Raw genomic sequence first — 20,474 nt, forward strand, 5'->3', positions numbered from 1 at the left:
GCTGTGTCTTTGTAAATTTTCACAGTGTGGTATATTGTTTGCTTGGATGAAAGACGTGGTGATGTGAGAGCAAGCGTGGTGTTACTGGGTTAATTGAAACGATGACAATGTACTGGGTTCTTTTGGTGTTTTTTGTTTACATTTTTCATTGTATGCTGGTTTTTTCGCTGATGATTTGCGCAATGACGAATAGGAAGAAGTCTTCCTTTGTGAATCGTGCGCAATCATTCCGTTTCGTCACGACGACGCGACGACGCGACGACGCGACGTCTCGACGTCTCGAAATGGTCGCGTATATTATCAGACAATCAATCAGGGACTGCAGCGAAAAATGTAAATTAAAAAAAGAACCAGCAATTAAAGTATATGAGAGTTGGATCAATTAGAAGAATGGAATGAGATCTTCCCTTAAGATCTGCTTCCTTCATCGAATCGATCCACCCTCTAAATCTTGCTGATCCAGAACGCAAGTCAACCGATAGATCATCAATTGTTCAATCAATTAATCAACCGTCGCTGGCCGAGGGATACTCGCATAGACACTCTTTCGTTCATTTTTATCATTGATTTGCATTCGCAAATTTACTAACACTCGTTGTATTGCAGTTAATCGTATTAGTTTTTCACTGTTTTTTTTTTCAATCCCGCTAATAATCAATCCCAAGCTAAAATGAAGTTATCCGCTAACATTTTGACCGCGGCATTGCTTGGCTCCCAAGTCTTTGTCAATGCTATGCCTCATATGCCAATCAAAAGAGATGAAGAGGATTGCTCTGAAACAGTACCAGCCCATGCTGATTCTCATCAACACAAAAGAGCCGTTGCAGTTAACTATGTTTACCAAACTGTTACAGTTGACGGTAATGGTAATTCATACACACCAACTGCATCTGCTTCAGGTTCAGCAGCTAGCTCTTCAGCTCCATCCAGTTCAGATGCAGTGGCTATGGTTACTCAATACGTGACTCCAGGTGTTTCTGCCTCTTCTCCATCTGGTGGATATGGAGGTGGCTTGAGTGGATTTGCTACTTCAGTCATCCACAATGCCCAGCCAAGTCAATCTTCCTCTCCAAGTTCTTCTGGCAGTGGCTCCTCATCTTCGTCATCTTCATCCCCAAGTGGATCTGGTGACAACTGGACTGAAACCAATTCTGAAGCCTCATCATCTGGTGATGCTAGTTCCAACTCCAACGCCTCTGCATCTGCTGGTAATGGTGATTCTACTGCCTCATCATCTGCTGATAGTACTGCAGAATCTGGTACCAATTCTTCTGCTCAGGCTTCAGCTGAAGCTCAAGCTCATTCTAACAATGGCAACTCCCACTCAGATTCTGATTCATCATCCTCATCATCTTCATCATCCAATAACAATGGTGGTTCCTCTTCTTCTTCCTCTTCCTCCTCTTCCTCCTCTGGTTCCTCTTCAAGTTCATCAGGTTCTTCTGGTTCCGGCGGTAGTTCTAGTTCTAGTTCAAGTTCCAGTTCATCTGGTGGTATCTTTGGTGACCTTTCTGCCTATGAAGGTCCAAATGAAAAATTCCAAGATGGAACTATCCCATGTAGCCAATTCCCATCCGGTCAAGGTGTTATTCCTATTGATTGGATTAATGAGGGCGGCTGGTCCGGCGTTGAAAACTCAGACACTTCTACTGGTGGTAGTTGCAAAGAGGGTTCTTACTGTTCCTATGCTTGTCAAGCTGGTATGTCAAAGACTCAATGGCCTTCAACTCAACCAAGTGATGGTAGATCAATTGGTGGATTGTACTGTAAGAACGGTTACTTGCACAGAACTAACACCGATGCTGATTACTTGTGTGAATGGGGTCAAGATGTCGCAAGCATCGTTTCTAAGTTGGATCAAGATGTTGCCATTTGTAGAACCGACTACCCAGGTACTGAAAACATGGTTATTCCAACTTATGTTAAATCCGGTAACTCCCAACCACTAACAGTTGTTAATCAAGATACCTATTACCAATGGGAAGGTAAGCCAACTTCTGGCCAATTCTACGTTAACAATGCAGGTGTTTCTCTAGAAGATGGTTGTGTTTGGTCAACTCCTGGTTCCGGTAAAGGTAACTGGGCACCATTGAACTTTGGTGCTGGTTATACAAATGGTATTACTTACTTATCTTTGATTCCAAATCCAAACAACAACGTTCCATTGAACTACAACGTCAAGATTGTCGCTGCAGATGATTCGTCTATTGTTACCGGTGATTGTAAATACGAAAACGGCGAATACAACGGTAGTGGTTCTGACGGTTGTACCGTTGCAGTCACATCTGGTAAGGCTCAATTTGTCTTGTACAATTAATCATTGGAACAACCAACTTAGGTAGGTGGTTTTTTGTCTTTTTTTGCATTTCACTGCAGTTTTAAGGGGAACAAGAACAGACGCACCGGAGAAGAGAAGAACACAAGTGTCTTCTTATTTTACTTTTTCATTTTACTTTGTTTTCTATTGGTTTGATTTTTTTTTTTTACTAGTTGCTTTCCTCGTTTACCATCTATAACTAGTCTCCGTATTTTAACTTTAAAAAAAAACTAATTTGCGCTCCCGTAACTTACTAAAGAGAGATCTCACCGCTATTACAACTGCGGCACGATCCCTTCTTGCTAAGTATGTAGATCAGCTAAAAGTCATGCATTCCAATTTAGGACAACTCTATTCACTTAAAGGACTATGCTTCATTCAACGCACCCATCAAGAAGCAATATTGACTGATCCAGAACCCATAACGAATCCTAATCGGGTAATCCAATATCGGCGAATGTCTAGGAGAAATCCCACTTTTTGCCAATTTTCTATATAGGTTATGATTTACCGTGGGGGGAATTTATTTTCTACAATAAGCTCTATTCTAGGGGAAATTGCCGATTCTCTTTACTCTTTCAAGATGTTGTAGTTAGTTGTTGTATCAGTCTTGCTATTCCTCTAGCAAAAGAATGATACTTTGATTCACAAGTGTTTGCAGGTTGCTTAAGCGTCTTTTTATTTTTCTTCATTCCTTTTGTTCTTTTTTTTAACTCTCGCCGATTATTATTCTTAATAAGAACAGCCTCACAGTAACAACAGGAACAAGAATGAGATCAAGGTAGTCTGTACTTCCTCACTTGTGCTTAACACCAGAGTTTAAAAACCTCATGGCTTATAAACGATTTTTCGCCTGAAATTTCTATCGCGTATTCGTGTGTGTGGAGAGGGTCCCTTTTCTCGTTATTACTTGTGTTCCTTCTGATCTTTTTTTTAATTTTTTTTGTCTTTCCGTTCTACTTTCATCTCTTACCTACTTGGTTACTTACTTACTTACTTTATTTCCTTTTCTTTTTCTCTGAATTTTTTTGTTCTTCTTTCCGTTCAGTGTATTAATACTACTACTATATTATACTACTATACCCGGTACTAGTCTGCTCTATTACTAAGTACTGCAATACTTTGTTTTCTCTGGTCAATTTCATTACTCTGTTAAGATTGAACAACGATTTGATCTTTGATCAAAATCAAAGAGAAAAAAAATAGGAAAAAAATTGAAAAAAAATTGAGATTGCAATCGAAATAGAGATCGAATCAAGCCCAACCGCTCGTTCTTTTGGATTGTCAATCTGGTGTAGACATCATCAAAAAAAACAACGCCAACTATAACAATACCAATACTTTGAAGATACCATTCTTTATTCTCCTCCCCCCATCTCATCGCATTTATATTATAGAGCGAATCGCATAAACTTTTAATGCAGGAGGGAAGTAAAAGGGAGGAAGATATTATTAAAAAGATTAATTCTTCAACTTTTCAACAATCGAGGGGTGATGCCAGCAGTAATCCAGTAAAAACTAGAATTAGAAGGCAAATTCTAAAAGATTTGGGTTTTCTACAAGAAGGGGAACAAGAAGTGGAAGATGAATTAATAGCTAACGACAAATGCTTGGATCTTTACTTGCAAATACGACTGGAAAGAGAACGTAAGCAAATCGAGTCGTTACGTGAATCTAACCTCGATAGGCTAAATACTATTATAGACAAGTGCTTACAATCCGATAAATTTACAAAAGATTCATTGTGGAAAATTTTAGACCTAATTTATAAACCACTGCCGTCTGGTAGTAGTGCTAGTTCTTCACAGCAGCAGCAAGAGCAGCAGCAAGAGCAGCGACCGGCTCAACCGACCGTCGCTCTATCACCGGACGCAAGGAAAAGAAAACTGGCATCCCCAGTGGTAAGCCCAAAGGGCCATAAAAGATTCGCATCTGATGTTCCCTCGTTGGGCACTGTGGCGGCGACCCAACCACCTTACTACGGCGCACCGATTCAAAGTGGTCCAACACCTTGGGTTGGTCAGCAGTATAACCAACAAGCACCACCACAACACCAACAACAATATGAATTTAAAAATACAATCCCAGCTGGTCTGGGTGGACCTGCAAGACATCCTCATCAAGAGACCATTCAAACTACACCGATTAGTGAAAACCAACCACCAACGGCTGCAATGGCGCAACAACAGCAATATTTTGCAGGTCACTACTCACCTGCTCAGTTTGTCGCAAATGGAGCCCGAGGTGGTTATTTCTTACCCGCTGCTACAGCTACAGCAGCTGCTCAGAGTGGTAGACCTCATCCTGTAGTAATGATGCAGTCAGATTCACCAACACAGCGAGCACCATCTGGTTATTTACAACCTCCGCAACATATTCCGTCATCTTATGGTAGTACCATAAAGCAAGAATATCCGATGACAACAAGACGACTTCAAGGTCATAGACGTTCACAGAGTGCAAATGTACCGACTTTTGGTATAGGCTCAACGAAGTCGCCATCGAGGGAATTACATGCAACTCCCCAGAAACCTGTTAATTTTTTAATTCATACGCCAAAGCATCCACCTCCGGGGTAGGGATCTTGGAAATGCATAGACTTTATGATTATGAGTGAAAAGAGAGAGGTTCTTATATTGCCAGACAAACAAAGAAAATAAAACGTCAAGAAAAGGAGAAAATGCCATTATAAAGATACGAATATGAATAAAATATATTAAAGTTTATACCCTTTTTAGTTCAATTACTGTAGTAAAGATTTTAAAATATTCTTTGACTCCGAGCTCATCACTTTTCCGTTTTCAATGCGAGCATTGTGTTGCAATCGATATTTTATTGGAGCTCTCGGAGTAGCAGCATCAATTCGTTAACAAGGCAGTAAGAAATATACAAGCTATACGAGCTATGTGTACAGACACTGACACTAAGGTTGTCTTTGATAGCTCTCAGAAAGATTCGAATAGTCTGAAAACGTCGGATCAGAAATCTGACGGTTCACTAGCAGGTAAAGATAATGAATCGGAGATACCTTATTCTAGATTTAAAAGAAGAGATAAACTGTTATTAGTTGCACAATGTGCATCAACAGGTCTTTTCTCATCAATAGCAGCCTCCATCTATTTCCCAGTTTTAACAACTGTGGAAAGAAAATTCCATATTACTGAAGAACAGGCAAATATTACGGTTGTAGTTTACTATGTCTTTCAAGGACTTTCACCTTCATTTATGGGAAATATGGCAGATACTCTAGGTAGAAGACCAGTTATCTTGGTATCTGTTCTAATTTATTTTGTCGCCTGTTTAGGGATTGCATCTTGCAATACTTATTCACAATTAATTGGTTTAAGATGCTTGCAAGCCGCCGGAATTTCACCTGTAATCGCCATTAATAGTGGTATGATGACTGATATTACAACTAGGGCGGAAAGAGGCGGTTATGTTGGTTACACTTCAGGCTGTCAGGTGCTTGGAAGTGCATTTGGAGCCCTAATCGGAGCTGGTCTATCTTCCCGCTGGGGGTGGAGATCTGTATTTTGGTTTCTATCAATTGGATCTGGTATATGTCTTGTAATTTCGACTTTACTGTTACCAGAGACAAAGAGAACCATTGTGGGCAATGCTTCCATTACACCTAGGTCAATTCTCAACAGATCACCGATTCTGGCGATTCCCGCCGTGAGACGAGAATTACATTTGGATAATCCAGATCTACAAACGTTAGAACCATCACCAAAGATGAATATCTTGGCATCTTACAAAATTTTACTTACACCTGAAATTGATCTCTTGCTATTCGTTGCAGGGTTACAATTTGCAACATGGACTACCCACCAGACGGCATTATCGTTAAATTTGAGTAAAAAATACAATTTATCAGTCGCAAAAATTGGTCTTTGCTTCTTACCTTCAGGAATATCTACATTACTGAGTGTTGTATTCTCAGGTAGATTTCTAAATTGGAATTACAAGAGAAGATTAGCACTACATAATAATTGGCTTCAAGAACAAAAGAAACAATTATTTGAGGAAAATGACAATGATATTGATAGAGTTAACCACCTTTTAGCGACTGATCCTCGTTACCATTTCAATATCTTTCGCGCCAGATTACAACTGGCATTCTTTACTTTAGTCTTATCGAGTGGTGGATTTGCAGCTTTTGGTTGGTGTATCCAAGTAAAGGCGCCACTAGCGGCTGTTTTGGTTACTAGCGGTTTCGCCTCACTTTTTTCCAACTGTATTTTAACCATGTCTACAACATTAGTCGTAGATCTCTTCCCTTCAAAGGCTTCGACTGCAGCAGGCTTGGTTAATCTGTTCAGATGCATGCTCTCAGTAGTTTTCATTGCTTCCCTTCATAAGATGTCTTCAAAAATGAATTACGGTGGTGTCTTTACTTTTCTAGCAGCATTGACTGCATCTTCATCCGTTCTGCTGTTAATACCAGTGTCGAACGGTAAGACTCTTTCTTATAGACGTCGTGAAGAAGAGAGGAGATTATTAGAAGATGTCGAGAATTGATTAGAGATAGGTATAAATGTTGCCTCTGCTGTGCTGGTTCTTCTCTACTTGTTGATTAATGCAACAGAAGAGCAAATACGAAAATATCGGTATTCAATGCACTACTCGAGGTCCATACACTCCGTTGCTTCCAATTTAATACAGGGTCCGTATCGACATTGTACCTATCGTACCAATATGCAATGGTTTTGAATTAACTACGAAGTCTCTTCAACGATTTCACAGCCGGGCCACGAGAAAAAATAAGATGTAGTACTCTAAACCAATTCAACTTCACCGCACCCCCCATACAATTATAGATTAACTATAGTTGGTGTTTGTTATTTACCTTCAGCTGTAGGCGGTTTATTGGGATGTCTGATGTTTGAGGGAATGATACACCTTTACTACAAGCGTCAATCAAGCAAAGATGAAAGCAGTAGAGCACAAGGATTAATTCCTTTCAAATCTTTCAAATGAAGGTTAATTACTTTACTATATTAGAATTTTATCTGCGTGATAACATTCTTGTTATTTGGTTGGTCCTTAGATCAAGGTTGGAAAATTCCCTCTGTGTTGGTGGTTTCATGCATAAGTTCATATTTAACAATGTGTACAATGGCCGTTTCTACAGCACTCTCAGTGGATATTTATCCTTAATACACCCAAGAGCGTGACGCCAAGGCAAAAACTAAGCAAATCGGCAATGATGATGGCGATTGATTCATAAAAAAAAAAAAAAAAAACAAACGATATTCTTATTCAACCTACACAATTACAATATAGTACAGCAGCAGAAGAAAAGAAGTTGAACGCTTACGACAACAATGAATTCTCTAATTATTTATAAAAAAAGAATGACAGGCCTTTAAATATACAGTGAATAGCAAGTACGGAACAACCGGTGTTCTTATTATTCTTCTCCATTTGATTCCCCTCATTGAGATGCACATTGAACACCTTCAGCACCTGGTTGATCTTCGTCATCCTCGTCGTAACTGTTGGCGCTTCTACCACCACGTGTACTACTGTATTTAGCTGCATCGAATTCGGATAGGACACAATCGTCTACGTGAGCCTTGGATGGAATTGATGTCTTCTTTCTTGGTGGTAAGATTTCTTCCAATTTCTTCATATTTTCCAAACTGGTGAAGTGGTCCTTAGGGAAAACGATATTAAATTTAACCAATAGGTTACCGAAACCACCGTATTTAAGAACTGGCATACCCTTACCTTCGATAACTTTACGCATACCAGGAGAGATAACTTCACCAGGCACAATCTCCACCTTGAGCCAATCACCAGAAACGTGCTCAATTGCGAATTCACCACCGGCGATAGCTGTTAGTAGATCGATATCGGCTTCGTACACTAGATCGTCAGAATCTCTACGGAAGTGTTTGTGAGGTCTTTCAGATACCACGAAGATAACATCACCTGGAATAATATCTGGAGCTTGGTCAGCTTCACCCTTGAAAACGATTTTTTGACCATCTTTCATACCTGGATCCACATGAACTTCCAAAATCTTTCTTTCATTTGCCACTTTCTTACCGCTACAAGCCTTACAACGGTCCTTTGGATTAATGATATCACCTGTACCATCACAAGCATCACACTCGGTTTGGAATCTTTGGATCATAGGACCCATTTGTCTAGTGATGAATTTCACACCTTGACCGTTACAGGATGTACACTTCTTAACTGCACCTTCTTTACCACCACGACCTTCACAAGTCTTACACAAGATTTGCTTGTTAAGTGCCAATTTCGATGTTCTACCCTTGTACAATTCCTCCAATGTGACTGTGATTTCATGTTTAATGTCTCTACCTCTTTGTGGACCTCTTGGTCTTGATGCACCACCACCAAAGAACTGTGAGAATAAATCATCGCCGAATCCACCGAATCCACCGAATCCGCCGAATCCACCACCGGCAGCACCGGCGCCGCTCAAACCTTCTTCACCAAATTGATCATAAGCTTCTCTTTTCTCAGCATCCATAAGAACTTCGTATGCTGAAGAAGCTTCCTTAAACTTTTCAGCAGCTTCTTCTGATGGATTCTTATCAGGATGATATTTCAATGCAGTCTTTCTATAAGCTTTTTTGATTTCAGTTTCCGATGCAGTTGCCGAAACTCCTAAGAGGTCGTAAAACTTTGTTTCTTTAACCATTTTTGTACGTTTATGTTGGGATTTCAACTTGAAATGATTATGTTATTGCCACACTCTATTGCTAAAGGACTCTATACCAAAGTGTTTAGTAGTCTGGTAACTTTATATGAGTTGAAATTTTTCTCTATAATATATAATAATACTGAACGCCGCGAACAGAGAAAAGAAAGAACAAAAAAATTTTTTTCAACGATTCAGAAGTTTCAAACTGTGGGCAGTATTTCGGACAATTTGGGTCTGGTCTATCAGTGCTTTTTAATACGCAGCGAATACTGATCAATCCGGTTTTACTAAAGCTGAACAATCTTTTTATATTTCAGTATCAATTTCACCTGCTCAACGGTTCCATCTTGATTGCCAGAAAATTTTTTTTTTTTCCTTGAGCGCCCGACGTTCGAAGAACCTTCCAGAAGAAAAAAAAAATTATGTGGTTGAAATGACAAATCGCTAGTGCGAAGAAACATGGGCGGTTGCAAGAGGGTGATGTAGAAGAGAATCTTGCTAAAGCTTGCTGTAGTATTGCATGTCTTTAATATAAGACACATAAAGAACCTCTTTCCATGTATTAACGCTGTCACGTGATATTCACATGTTTTGAAATATCAGTCAGTTATAAGTGTTACCCGGAGTATATCAATATGCTATCTTGATTAACTCATATATCAATCTTCTGATACCGTACAAATATACAATATTGTAATACAATACGTATGTTTCAAGGGGTATGCCAAGAGTTGCCCCTCGTCTACTGAAAAAAGCTCTAAAGGCTCATTCTTTACTGCCATTGTTATTGCCTGCGTGTAGAAGTATAGAACAAAGTGCGCAGGAGTTTCGCTGGATACGCAATGAGCTGCCCAATATGAAGCAAGTAAGGCAAGCTTGTCTACAGAGATTTAAACTAGTTCCTCTACAGTACATACTCGGTAATCAGCCGTTTGGTGAACTGGACATCGTCTGCCGCCCAGGTGTTCTCATTCCTAGATGGGAGACGGAAGAATGGGTTTGTGAATTATCCGAACGGCTCTTGGGTTCAATGGGGCCATTGAACTCGCCGTTTCCCATATGGGATCTTTGTTGTGGTACAGGATGTGTGGGTCTCTTGCTACAAAGGAGACTGGGACCTGGTTGTTCATTAACTGCTGTGGACGTGACGGATGCTGCTCTAGGTTTGTGTGTGGAGAATGCACATCGTAACGATTTAGAGAGGCCCCGATTAATAGCCACTGATGTGCTGACTAAGAAAATAGTTCCAGACAGCCGAATATCCCTTCTGACCTGCAATCCGCCCTATATCCCCAAGAACCAGTTTGCCGCCGACACTTCACCGTCGGTTAAAAGGCACGAACCACAGCTGGCTCTGATTGGTGATTTGGAGTTTTATTCGAGTCTTGTGAATACATGGATCCACCACACGGATTCGTTCGTTTACGAAGTAGGAGATCGGCGGCAGATTGAATACGTGATGCACGGAATCAGAGATGACCCTCGTTTGCAACTAGAATGGTGTGTAGGGTATAGGTTGGACTCTTCCGGCTGTCCGCGGGTGGTTTACGGATATAAAGCGGAGTCGTCACTTGCGGGAGCGCTCAGCGGCTACGGAGATCTACTGTATATACCCCCGGGTGCGGGGAAGTAAAAATAAAATAATCAATGTATAAATATCAGTGAGTAGGAAGGATTTTTATGATAATATTCTATTTACTGTGTCTTTTGTTTCTTCTCCTCTGGTCCGTTTCCCTCATCTTCCGTTTCGTGCGCTGGTGGTTCAGGAGCCGGTATAACACGATGAGCCCACATTAGATAACCGCCACCGCCTCTCATTGTCATTAGAGGGTGTAATTTACCTCTAACACTTTGATATGGTCTTACACGAGTTTCGGAAATGGAAGGCGCTAAGAATCGAAGGTCAGTGTAAAGTGTGTGAGTCAATTCCAGTAAAATTTCTTTGAACTGGGAATAGCATACCACTGGTCTTGATCCATGAACTTTTTCTGCCAGCAATGGTACTAGTGTCGAAAGTTGTAGGGTGCTAGCAATAATCAGGGCGTCGTACTGAGACTTTGTTGATAATTGTACAATTTCGTGTTGATTGTAGTACCATTTCAATCTACGTTGATATGCATTTTTCTTTCCGGCTTTCAATTGACGAGCCTCTTCCTTAGGAATTGGTTTGAAATAGGAATCAATTTCACTCTCATTTGGTGGTTCGAAGAAATCTAACAGCGAAACGGTCTTTACATGATCATTGATAAATTTTTCACTGTAGTTGGAGTATTTCAGAAGATCTAGATTTGCATGCTCGTTTTCATGTAGTACAACGATCTTACCAGTGTGAGAGCTATTATTATCACCACCAAACATACGCTCCAACATAAAGTAGACTAATAATCCACCGGTTTCATCCATGCATAAATACTGGCCTTCGGATCTAATGTTAGCAACATTTAGCAGCATTGCCACGGTTTCTTCTGACATATCTAACACTTTTTGAGTATCGCCTTTTTCCAACAACCATTGTAAAAGAAAGGATGCACTTAGATATTCGACCGTGAAGTATTTGGCAAATTTACGTTTCTTACGGTTCAAATATTTTTCCTGTGATTGCAAGGTTTTCTTATGGAATGCGCTATGTGATTCAATCATTTTGGCAACGATCTCTTCACCCGATATAGATTGACGTTTTAACTCTTCTATTTGTTCTGAAGTCATGGCTTGGATTTCGTTACCGATATTGATCAGGTTCATGTTATTAGCGCTACTGTTAACATTTGACAATTCACTTCCTTCAGTACTTCCACCAACATCTTCATCCATAATTCTGACTTTGCCTACCGGTGTTCTATTTTTGTTCTTAGGATCGTCATCATTTGGTTGAGATTGATTTTCATAATAGATCTCAAATTGTGTTCCCAGTGGGTATCCGATGATATCGTCCACTTGGAAGGCGCCAAATTTACCTAATGAGACGGATGTATGTGGTTTTAATTCAACAATCTTCCAGTTACCAGACGGTAGTTTTAGAATGACATGCTGATCAGCTGTAATATGATGTAGATAATCCATAATGGTTGAATAAAATATCCTGAAAGGAAGTTTCCCAAGGTCAGCGCTTGAAATCGACTAGTAATTATCGGCCTCATCGCGATGAGTTGACCTTCCTTTGACTAACTATTTTTTTTTTTTTTTCTTTCTTCCAATTCTTCGTGGGAATGGACTTGAAAAATTTTGAACAGGAAAAAAAAAAAAAAGTTATCATTCACAAGCTCATCGCATCGCTTTCAAGAGAGTGCTAAACTAACTGTAGTTAACCAAACAGAGTTCAGTGGGAAGGAAGAAGTTCAAGCACCATGGGGAATAGACGTTTAAGTAAGAGACAACCAGATCCTCCCACCTTCGACGAGTTCAAATCTCGTAAGGACAAAAAATCAAGCAAGAAGAAGGAGAAGGTCAAGAGACAACTTCCTACTGAGGATGGTGTAGAAAAGAAGAAGAGTAAGAAACAAAAGAGTTCTAAGCCAGTTGCTGAAAAAGTGGAGAAAGAAGAAACAGAGGAAGATAAATTGCCAGAAGTTGACCTCGAGGAATTGTCCAAGGCGAAGAAATCTTTGTTCGATGACGAAGAGGAAGAAGTTAATGGAGATTCTGAGGATGAGCAGTTGCAAGATGAATTTGATTTAGAACAGGAATATGATGATGACGATGATGAAGATGAAGCACATGCACAACAGATGTTCTCTGATGATGATGACGATGAAGTCGATTTGGAAGAATTGAATGTCGACAACATGGAATCTCTTTCTAAAAAGTTGGATGAAGAACAGGCGCTTGATGCAGAGGAAGCTGAAATGGAATTGGTTGAGGGTGAAAGGGAACAACCAAAGGCAAATGTTCTACCTACCGAAGAAGAAGAAGAGATGGAGGCTCAACAACAGCCTGATCTAACCACCGTTAGGACGAGAATGATTGAGATTGTTAAAGTGCTTGATGACTTCAAGAACTTGGCTGCTGAAGGTAGATCAAGAACTGAATACGTGGATAGATTGATTAAGGACATTTGTCAATATTTCGGTTATTCGCCATTTTTGGCAGAAAAATTGTTCCAATTGTTTTCTCCCGCTGAAGCCTTGGAGTTTTTCGAAGCAAATGAAATTTCTAGACCTATTACCATAAGAACAAACACTTTAAGAACGAGAAGAAGAGATTTAGCTCAAGCATTAGTAAACAGGGGTGTCAATTTACAACCAATCGGTTCTTGGACTAAAGTGGGTCTTCAAATTTTCGACTCTCAGGTACCTATCGGTGCCACTCCAGAATATTTGGCCGGTAATTATATTTTACAAGCTGCATCTTCTTTCCTACCGGTAATTGCCTTAGATCCTCAAGAAAATGAACGTATTCTAGATATGGCCGCTGCTCCGGGTGGTAAGACTACTTACATCTCAGCACTTATGAAGAATACTGGTTGTGTGTTTGCCAATGATGCTAACAAGTCTAGAACTAAATCTTTGGTGGCGAACATCCATCGTCTCGGTTGTACAAATACAATTGTATGCAATTACGATGCTCGTGAGTTCCCTCGTGTCATCGGTGGGTTTGATAGAATATTGTTAGATGCACCATGTTCAGGTACTGGTGTCATCGGTAAGGATCAATCGGTTAAAGTTTCACGTACCGAGAAGGATTTTATGCAAATTCCTCATTTGCAAAAACAACTTCTATTATCTGCCATTGATTCTGTAGATTCTCATTCAAAGACTGGTGGTATTATCGTTTATTCTACATGTTCCGTGGCAGTTGAAGAAGACGAACAGGTTGTAGATTATGCGCTGAGGAAAAGACCTAATATCAAATTAATCGAAACCGGATTAGCCATTGGTAAAGAAGGATTTGCCAGCTATAGAGGTAAAAAATTCCATCCTAGTTTAAAATTGACAAGGAGGTATTATCCACACACTTATAACGTTGATGGGTTTTTTGTTGCTAAATTCCAGAAGTTGGGTCCATCTCCACACGACGACAACCAAAACTCTGCCAAGGAGAAGGAAGCTGCTGCCGTCAAAGAAGCAGTCGAAGAAGGTATTATCCATTCCGATTTTGCCAGCTTCGACAACGAAGAGGACGACAAATACATTCAGAAATCTCAGAAACAGAATTTGTTGAAAAGAGGTGTGAACCCCAAGTCGGTAAAATCAAACAAATAATTATTATTATAAATAAATAAGTTGTTAGAGGAGCTAATTGTACATTACATCGTTGACCTATTTCATTACTACTATTATTATTATTACTATTATTATTACTATTTAATATTAAACTTTTAATTACTCAAAATAGTGAACGTTCCCCAGATTATGTTCCTTAATGTATTCGGGACCATACTCTAAATATTCTTGCTTCGTAATGTAACCGTGTTTAAAGTCTTCGGTATTTTGAGCCAATTTTGCCATACCTCTCCAAGCATCTAGGGAAGGATCTTGTGACTTCCTTATGGAGAAGGGTGATCCTGATGGTAAGAACTCTGAAAATTCCTTGACGATCCTTTCCCTTAAACCTGGAAGTTTAGCGTTACCACCAGTAATCCAAACATTTTGAGCCATTGATGTGCTAACATCGCTCAATTGGCGTTGGGTAGATCCGAATTTTCTCAGGAGTAAAGTTTCACATAATTCAGGAATACCAGCTTGATCTTCACCACCCATATTCGGCTGGAATAAAACTTCGGGAACTCTTATACGTTCAATGTTCATATGCATTTGATGTTGGTGATGAATACTTTCACCATCATGAGGACGAGGTCCCCTCAGGAATAGATGTAATACGGAATTTCTCCAATCGTATTGAGCATCTAGCGTATCTTCTTCAGTGAAATTGGGGTCGAACTCTAATAGGACCCTTTCCAACGCTACGATTTCTTTATATTGATCTTCTATCAATTCTTCTAGAGCTTCTGGTGATTGGCTTATGTCGCTGTAAACCATCCAGTCTTCATCGTTAGCACCAAATGTATCGTTAGGGTCATTGTCGATGGTAGCTTGTTGTCTTGTCCTCTTGGAACCACCGCGGCCACTATCCTCAGCCAAAGTGGCTAAATTTTTCATTCTGCTTTGAGACATTTGTGATTTTCTATCTTTCATTTCATCACGCATCTTAATCCTTTCTTTCCTCTGTGAGATTAATTTATTAAGCTTTTGATGCTTGTCCTTAATCCAACTTGTTAAATCGTTTTCACGCCATTGTTCATCTTGGAGCCTTTTTTTTTCTTCAATTTGCGCAGCCCTCTCTTTCTCCTCTTTGGCCTTATTTCTAGCGTCTTGACTAGCTTTCAAGATTTTCTGCTTCCTTTTTTCCTTCAGTTGTTCCTCATTTAATTGTTCGTCTGGGACGTTCAACAGTTCAAATTTATTTTCTGTATCTTGATCATCTTCTTCGCCATCTTCCAATTCTGTCGATTGAGATTTTTTGAGTGACCTTTCCAAATTGTATACATATTTTTTAAAATCTCTTTCATCGTCGAACCCTGAATTTTGCAAGATTGACAATACTTTTTTCTTGGGTTGATCCTTTAATTGCTCTCTCACTTGAGTATAATACTGAAGTTCTTCCTCCTTTTGAATCATCCTCTCCACTCTTTTCTGTTTAGCCTGCTCTTGTAATCTTTTCCCACTTTCCTTTCTCTTTTCTGCCTGTAGTCTTAGTTCCTCTTCAGTCTTTTGAGGCTGTACGACTTCTGTAAATGGAGCTTCTAGGACTACATTATTAGTTTCCAGATTATCCAATGAAAGGTATTTCTCTAATTCCTCGTCATAAGATTGAGAAACATAACAATAGTCCTCATACATGGTTTTATATTGAAAAGGTGAAAGTTTTGTTGGGAAATAGGGATATTTCAGAGACATCAAGTTTGTCAAATATTCTGTGGCTTGATTACCACCCCAATTAATCCTCTTGGACTCTGTTAAAACTCCTTTGCCGTCAACCACCGGTATTACGTTTGTATCTTCATTACCGCATCCAATGACAAGACCTGTAGAATTGGGACCGCTGTTGTGGTAGAACCCAAAGAGACTATCAATACCAAAAGTTACGCCAGGAACATCAAAGCATTCAAATAGAATTTGATACCAATTGGCTCTCTGGGATTGAATAGTAGCCAATCTTTCATTGATAACTAAAGGGTTAGAAATCCCACCATTTGCCGCAACTCCTAGATGGTTGAAAGTATATTCCAAAGTATCCTCCACGTAATCCCAATTAGTCACTAATGGACCGTCAAATGCACTTTTGGCCTGTACTCGAACCGCTTGGTCCAAACTTGTATCGTTACCGATGAATGTCATAGTTTTTGCCAGCTTACGGTCTCTATACCTTGTAAGTCGATTAGGAAAAATGTGAGAAGGATTTGGATCATTAACATAACCTGCTCTTAGCTTACTTGAGCCAAAATCAATGGCAATAGGTACATTTGGATTGTATGAGGATTGGTCTTGAAATGGTTCTGGCTGATCCCTTAACGGGGGATCTTCAAGAACTCTAACTCTTAATGGTGGTAGCGAATTATCTCTTGACATGGATGCAGATGAGTTAAAGGATATCTAGGGAATCTTTCTGGTTATACTGAATTCATTACCTCTAGTTGTAGTGGTCTCTATAGCCTTCAAGTCCATGGTATCTTATACTCGTCAATAGTGATTTAGTTTCTACTTTAAATATTATAATATTTACAGTATTATGAAATACTGGGCGCTTAAAAACGGCACCAAGTGGTCCATTATTTGGATTCAAAATTACTTGTAGCTTTTTACTCCTCCCTGAATTATGGGGGAGGAGCTTTGGGATAAAATTGAGAAGAACAGGAGAAGAATAAAAATTAATTAATAAACTTATAATAAATATTGGGAATGTGTGTCACTCAATATTGTGGTCTAGTTATTTGACAGTAAAGGTCCAAAAGATATTTTAAAATTCACTGCATATTTTTCTGCACGATCTGAAGCATATTAAACATATCAAGATGGATGGATGTATTTTAAGTTTTGTATGGAATATTGTAAGTACAAGATTTTTTTGAAAAAAAGCTTGGGTTAATTAGGTAAATGATATGTAAAGGTAAACTTAGGAGCCATGAGCAGTACCGTCTAAAGACGAAATTCCCCCATTGAGCTCGGACGACATTGATAGCTTTTCTTACACATTATTACCCACAAACCAATTGTTCTTGCAAGAGAACAATCAACGCCGTTCGTTTGCAAGCATACTTGGGCATCGCCCCAGTATTTTCAACTTGTTTATGTAGCGTAAACACTATAAACAATGTAAACACGCAAAATGGATAAACCTCTCACCACTTATTCCATGCTGGACCTATAGGAGCAACTGGAATCATTATCAGAACCTCAACTTGCTTACCAACGGCTCTGTAATCTCAATTCTCTGTTACCAAGAGATGATGATCATCAAGAAATCCTTAAAATGCGGGTAACATAGGGGCTCTTATGTCAAACGCCGTAAACAAACAATGATGTGCTGTCAAAGCAGTGGAAACCTACAAAACATCCAGTGAAAATTTACTACAATCCCTTTTCAGTACATTAGATCCTCTACCAACCCGTTATATCACTGTATGCAGTGATCGATTGAAAGTATTGGCTCAACTTAAAAAGCTTTTTTTCTCGTTCCTTTTCACTCATTGTAACCACCAAAGAAGAACTTTTCAGCTATAAGGATAGGCGGCAATGGGAATGTTATGTGGATCATCATCTAGTCAATCTTCCAAGAAACCGATTGAAAGGAAGATTGTGATATTGGGGGATGGTGCATGTGGTAAGACCTCATTACTGAATGTTTTCACCAGAGGTTATTTCCCCAAAGTCTATGAACCAACAGTTTTTGAAAATTACATCCACGATATCTTTGTTGATAATAGACATATCACACTTTCACTCTGGGATACAGCTGGACAAGAAGAATTTGATAGATTACGATCACTTTCTTACTCAGACACAGATGTGATAATGCTTTGTTTCAGTTTGGACTCAAGAGACTCATTGATGAACGTACAGCACAAATGGGTGGGAGAAATTGCAGATCATTGTGAAGGCGTTAAATTAGTTTTAGTGGCATTAAAATGTGATTTGCGTCGAGCAGAACCCGAAAACACTGCGATTACACCAAATTTAATTCACCAACAGCGAACTGAGCAATCCAGATCAGATTTGGAACAAAATATTAGTGGAATTAACTCGACTCAAAATGGCGATGTAATTAGTTATGAAGAGGGAGTTGCCATGGCTAAAAAAATTGGTGCATTGAGGTATTTGGAATGCAGTGCGAAATTCAACAAGGGAGTTAATGAAGCATTCACAGAGGCAACAAGAGTTGTTATGAATAGCGAACCAAGGAATAAAGAAACCAGAGAACAAGAAGAAAGCAGCGGCTCACGTTGCACAATTATGTAACACAATCAAAAAAAAAACAAACAAACAAACAAAAAACAATAAGTAAATTTGAGATATTCTGAACTTTTTCTTTCTATAATACTAATAATATCTTTTGTTCTATGTGGTCCCGTCGTCGTTACCTTCCAGTAAATTATTGAGGAATCTTGAAGGTGTAGTGCCATGTTTCTTGTTATTGTTATTAACATTTGGCATTTCAAAACTGGAGGCTGATTTAGAACGAGAGTGAGAACGGGAGTGGGAATGATCCGAGACTCCAACCGACGACCTATTTCTTTGATGGTATCTGCCGTAGGCCTTTGGTTTTCTTTCAGGCGATGCTGTCCTTTCGGGTCTGTCCAAGAGGTTACTCGAACTCTCAGAAGCTGATGGTAATGACGTTACCGATAAATTCTGGAAATGATTCGTACGTCCCACACTCTTGGATTGCTGATTTTGTTGAGCGACCTCCAGCGTTGGTGAAATAAACAATGAAGACCGTGGGAAATGGCTCGGTACGAAATCTTGCACAGGATTAAACCTCTCTTGATATCCTCCTCCTATTAGATCATCATCCATATCTGCATCTGCTACAGTGTCGTAAGAAGTAGAAGATCCAAGGCCGTTACCACCACCCAGAAGGCCAATTAAAGATTTCTTTGGTCTTGCATCATTTTTATCAGAATGGTCCACTAACGACTGGTATAATTCTTTTTCATCGCCATGATCGTAAAGTCCACTACTGGGGGTATCTCTCCATTGAATATTAGTCTCATACATCGTCTTTTTAGCGACTCTACGGGACATATATCTTGCAACAGCATACCAGAGTATTATGAATGCAAATATGGCAGCAGCAGTCCCACCAACGATGATATAAATTAATCCATCTGGTAAGTGATTTGCCCTCCAAACGTTTGGGTTCCCATCAGAAGAAGGTGGTGTCACTACAGCAGAATATGAAGTTTTGGAAGTATGACTCGAGGTCTTCGATGCTGATTGCGCAAACGATCCTGACGCTATATTGGGCAATGCCCTCTGTACCACTGTATGTCCTGCCATTACCGAGCTACTTCTACCACGAAAAGAACTTATGGAACTGTGATGATAGTATTGGTGATGTTTATTTTAGCACTTTCTTTTATATTTTTAACCTTAATCATTGGTTTTCCCAGCTCGCCAAATATAGAATGGGGAAATTGATCTGTCGAAACACAGCTTAAGCCACCAATCAAGTGATCAAGTGTTTATGTAACCTATATATGACGGTATGATTGCCTACTAGTCTTATTACGATAAGAAGTCTGCTACGGTTTGATCTCCAGTAAATCCGGCGTCTCTGCTTTACCTGTATCTTGCACACCTGTAACCGTTAGAACAAGCGAACGGCCTACTTGTTCTGTACTTCTTATGCTATACTACAAAATCCTACTATACTACCGCATATATCTCAAACCTATGATGTACATACCACCTCTAAACTTTTCACCAGTGGTTAGTACCGATGTCAGCCTATATAGATCTGGATATCCAATGCCTCTAAACTACCCATTCATAAGGGACCAATTGCATCTTAGAACGATTATCCATGTTGGTGATAAACAAGATCTGTCGCCGGAATATGCAGAGTTTTTAGAGCAAGGGAACATTCAGTTCCACAATATCTACATGGATTCATGCAGGGATGACGGATTCAAAGATAGAATGAACCAAATTTTAGAAATTGTACTAAATGTCGATAACTATCCAATGCTAATTCACTCCGGCAAGGGGAAACATAGAGTTGGTACCGTTGTAGGTATTATAAGAAAATTACTGCAAGGTTGGTCAATCGCAGGCATTTATCAAGAATATGACATTTTTTCCGGTGGGCTCAAAGGTGAAGCAGATCTTGAGTTCATCACCATGTTCGAAACTAGCTTATTCATTCGGAAGGATAAAATACCGGGCTTTGTCACTTCTGTCACAACGTGAGTCACAGAGAAAACTTTTATAAGAAGGCAAATTATACATTTGTTGTATCCTAAACCTCCCTCACCCCATCACT

General features: G+C 39.5%; 11 protein-coding genes across 11 annotated transcripts; 7 read left to right on the plus strand and 4 right to left on the minus strand.

Moving 5' to 3' along the window:
- Positions 1 to 670: 670 nt before the first annotated feature.
- Positions 671 to 2,317, plus strand: SIM1 (putative glucosidase SIM1; the record flags this gene model as incomplete). Its single annotated transcript, XM_002494391.1, has 1 exon — positions 671 to 2,317. The coding sequence occupies one exon, from the start codon at positions 671 to 673 to the stop codon at positions 2,315 to 2,317; it is 1,647 nt and encodes a 548-aa protein (XP_002494436.1).
- Positions 2,318 to 3,735: 1,418 nt separating this feature from the next.
- POG1 (Pog1p) lies at positions 3,736 to 4,896 on the plus strand (the record flags this gene model as incomplete). The annotated part of the gene is made up of 1 exon (XM_002494392.1): positions 3,736 to 4,896. One exon carries the CDS (start codon positions 3,736 to 3,738, stop codon positions 4,894 to 4,896), a length of 1,161 nt encoding a protein of 386 aa, XP_002494437.1.
- Positions 4,897 to 5,221: 325 nt separating this feature from the next.
- Positions 5,222 to 6,838, plus strand: ZYRO0A01474g (MFS transporter; the record flags this gene model as incomplete). Its single annotated transcript, XM_002494393.1, has 1 exon — positions 5,222 to 6,838. The coding sequence occupies one exon, from the start codon at positions 5,222 to 5,224 to the stop codon at positions 6,836 to 6,838; it is 1,617 nt and encodes a 538-aa protein (XP_002494438.1).
- Positions 6,839 to 7,754: 916 nt separating this feature from the next.
- On the minus strand, positions 7,755 to 8,993 carry YDJ1 (type I HSP40 co-chaperone YDJ1; the record flags this gene model as incomplete). Its single annotated transcript, XM_002494394.1, has 1 exon — positions 7,755 to 8,993. The coding sequence occupies one exon, from the start codon at positions 8,991 to 8,993 to the stop codon at positions 7,755 to 7,757; it is 1,239 nt and encodes a 412-aa protein (XP_002494439.1).
- Positions 8,994 to 9,717: 724 nt separating this feature from the next.
- MTQ1 (S-adenosylmethionine-dependent methyltransferase) lies at positions 9,718 to 10,629 on the plus strand (the record flags this gene model as incomplete). Its single annotated transcript, XM_002494395.1, has 1 exon — positions 9,718 to 10,629. One exon carries the CDS (start codon positions 9,718 to 9,720, stop codon positions 10,627 to 10,629), a length of 912 nt encoding a protein of 303 aa, XP_002494440.1.
- A 62-nt stretch (positions 10,630 to 10,691) lies between these two features.
- Positions 10,692 to 12,056, minus strand: GCD10 (tRNA 1-methyladenosine methyltransferase subunit GCD10; the record flags this gene model as incomplete). The annotated part of the gene is made up of 1 exon (XM_002494396.1): positions 10,692 to 12,056. The coding sequence occupies one exon, from the start codon at positions 12,054 to 12,056 to the stop codon at positions 10,692 to 10,694; it is 1,365 nt and encodes a 454-aa protein (XP_002494441.1).
- Positions 12,057 to 12,340: 284 nt separating this feature from the next.
- NOP2 (rRNA (cytosine-C5-)-methyltransferase NOP2) lies at positions 12,341 to 14,194 on the plus strand (the record flags this gene model as incomplete). The annotated part of the gene is made up of 1 exon (XM_002494397.1): positions 12,341 to 14,194. The coding sequence occupies one exon, from the start codon at positions 12,341 to 12,343 to the stop codon at positions 14,192 to 14,194; it is 1,854 nt and encodes a 617-aa protein (XP_002494442.1).
- Positions 14,195 to 14,314: 120 nt separating this feature from the next.
- On the minus strand, positions 14,315 to 16,561 carry ARP5 (actin-related protein ARP5; the record flags this gene model as incomplete). The annotated part of the gene is made up of 1 exon (XM_002494398.1): positions 14,315 to 16,561. The coding sequence occupies one exon, from the start codon at positions 16,559 to 16,561 to the stop codon at positions 14,315 to 14,317; it is 2,247 nt and encodes a 748-aa protein (XP_002494443.1).
- A 1,164-nt stretch (positions 16,562 to 17,725) lies between these two features.
- Positions 17,726 to 18,448, plus strand: RHO3 (Rho family GTPase RHO3; the record flags this gene model as incomplete). Its single annotated transcript, XM_002494399.1, has 1 exon — positions 17,726 to 18,448. One exon carries the CDS (start codon positions 17,726 to 17,728, stop codon positions 18,446 to 18,448), a length of 723 nt encoding a protein of 240 aa, XP_002494444.1.
- A 99-nt stretch (positions 18,449 to 18,547) lies between these two features.
- On the minus strand, positions 18,548 to 19,489 carry ZYRO0A01628g (uncharacterized protein; the record flags this gene model as incomplete). The annotated part of the gene is made up of 1 exon (XM_002494400.1): positions 18,548 to 19,489. The coding sequence occupies one exon, from the start codon at positions 19,487 to 19,489 to the stop codon at positions 18,548 to 18,550; it is 942 nt and encodes a 313-aa protein (XP_002494445.1).
- Positions 19,490 to 19,837: 348 nt separating this feature from the next.
- On the plus strand, positions 19,838 to 20,401 carry OCA2 (Oca2p; the record flags this gene model as incomplete). The annotated part of the gene is made up of 1 exon (XM_002494401.1): positions 19,838 to 20,401. The coding sequence occupies one exon, from the start codon at positions 19,838 to 19,840 to the stop codon at positions 20,399 to 20,401; it is 564 nt and encodes a 187-aa protein (XP_002494446.1).
- Between the last annotated feature and the right edge of the window lie 73 nt (positions 20,402 to 20,474).

The sequence above is a fragment of the Zygosaccharomyces rouxii genome (assembly GCF_000026365.1).
Source record: "Zygosaccharomyces rouxii strain CBS732 chromosome A complete sequence".
Classification (NCBI taxonomy): domain Eukaryota; kingdom Fungi; phylum Ascomycota; class Saccharomycetes; order Saccharomycetales; family Saccharomycetaceae; genus Zygosaccharomyces; species Zygosaccharomyces rouxii.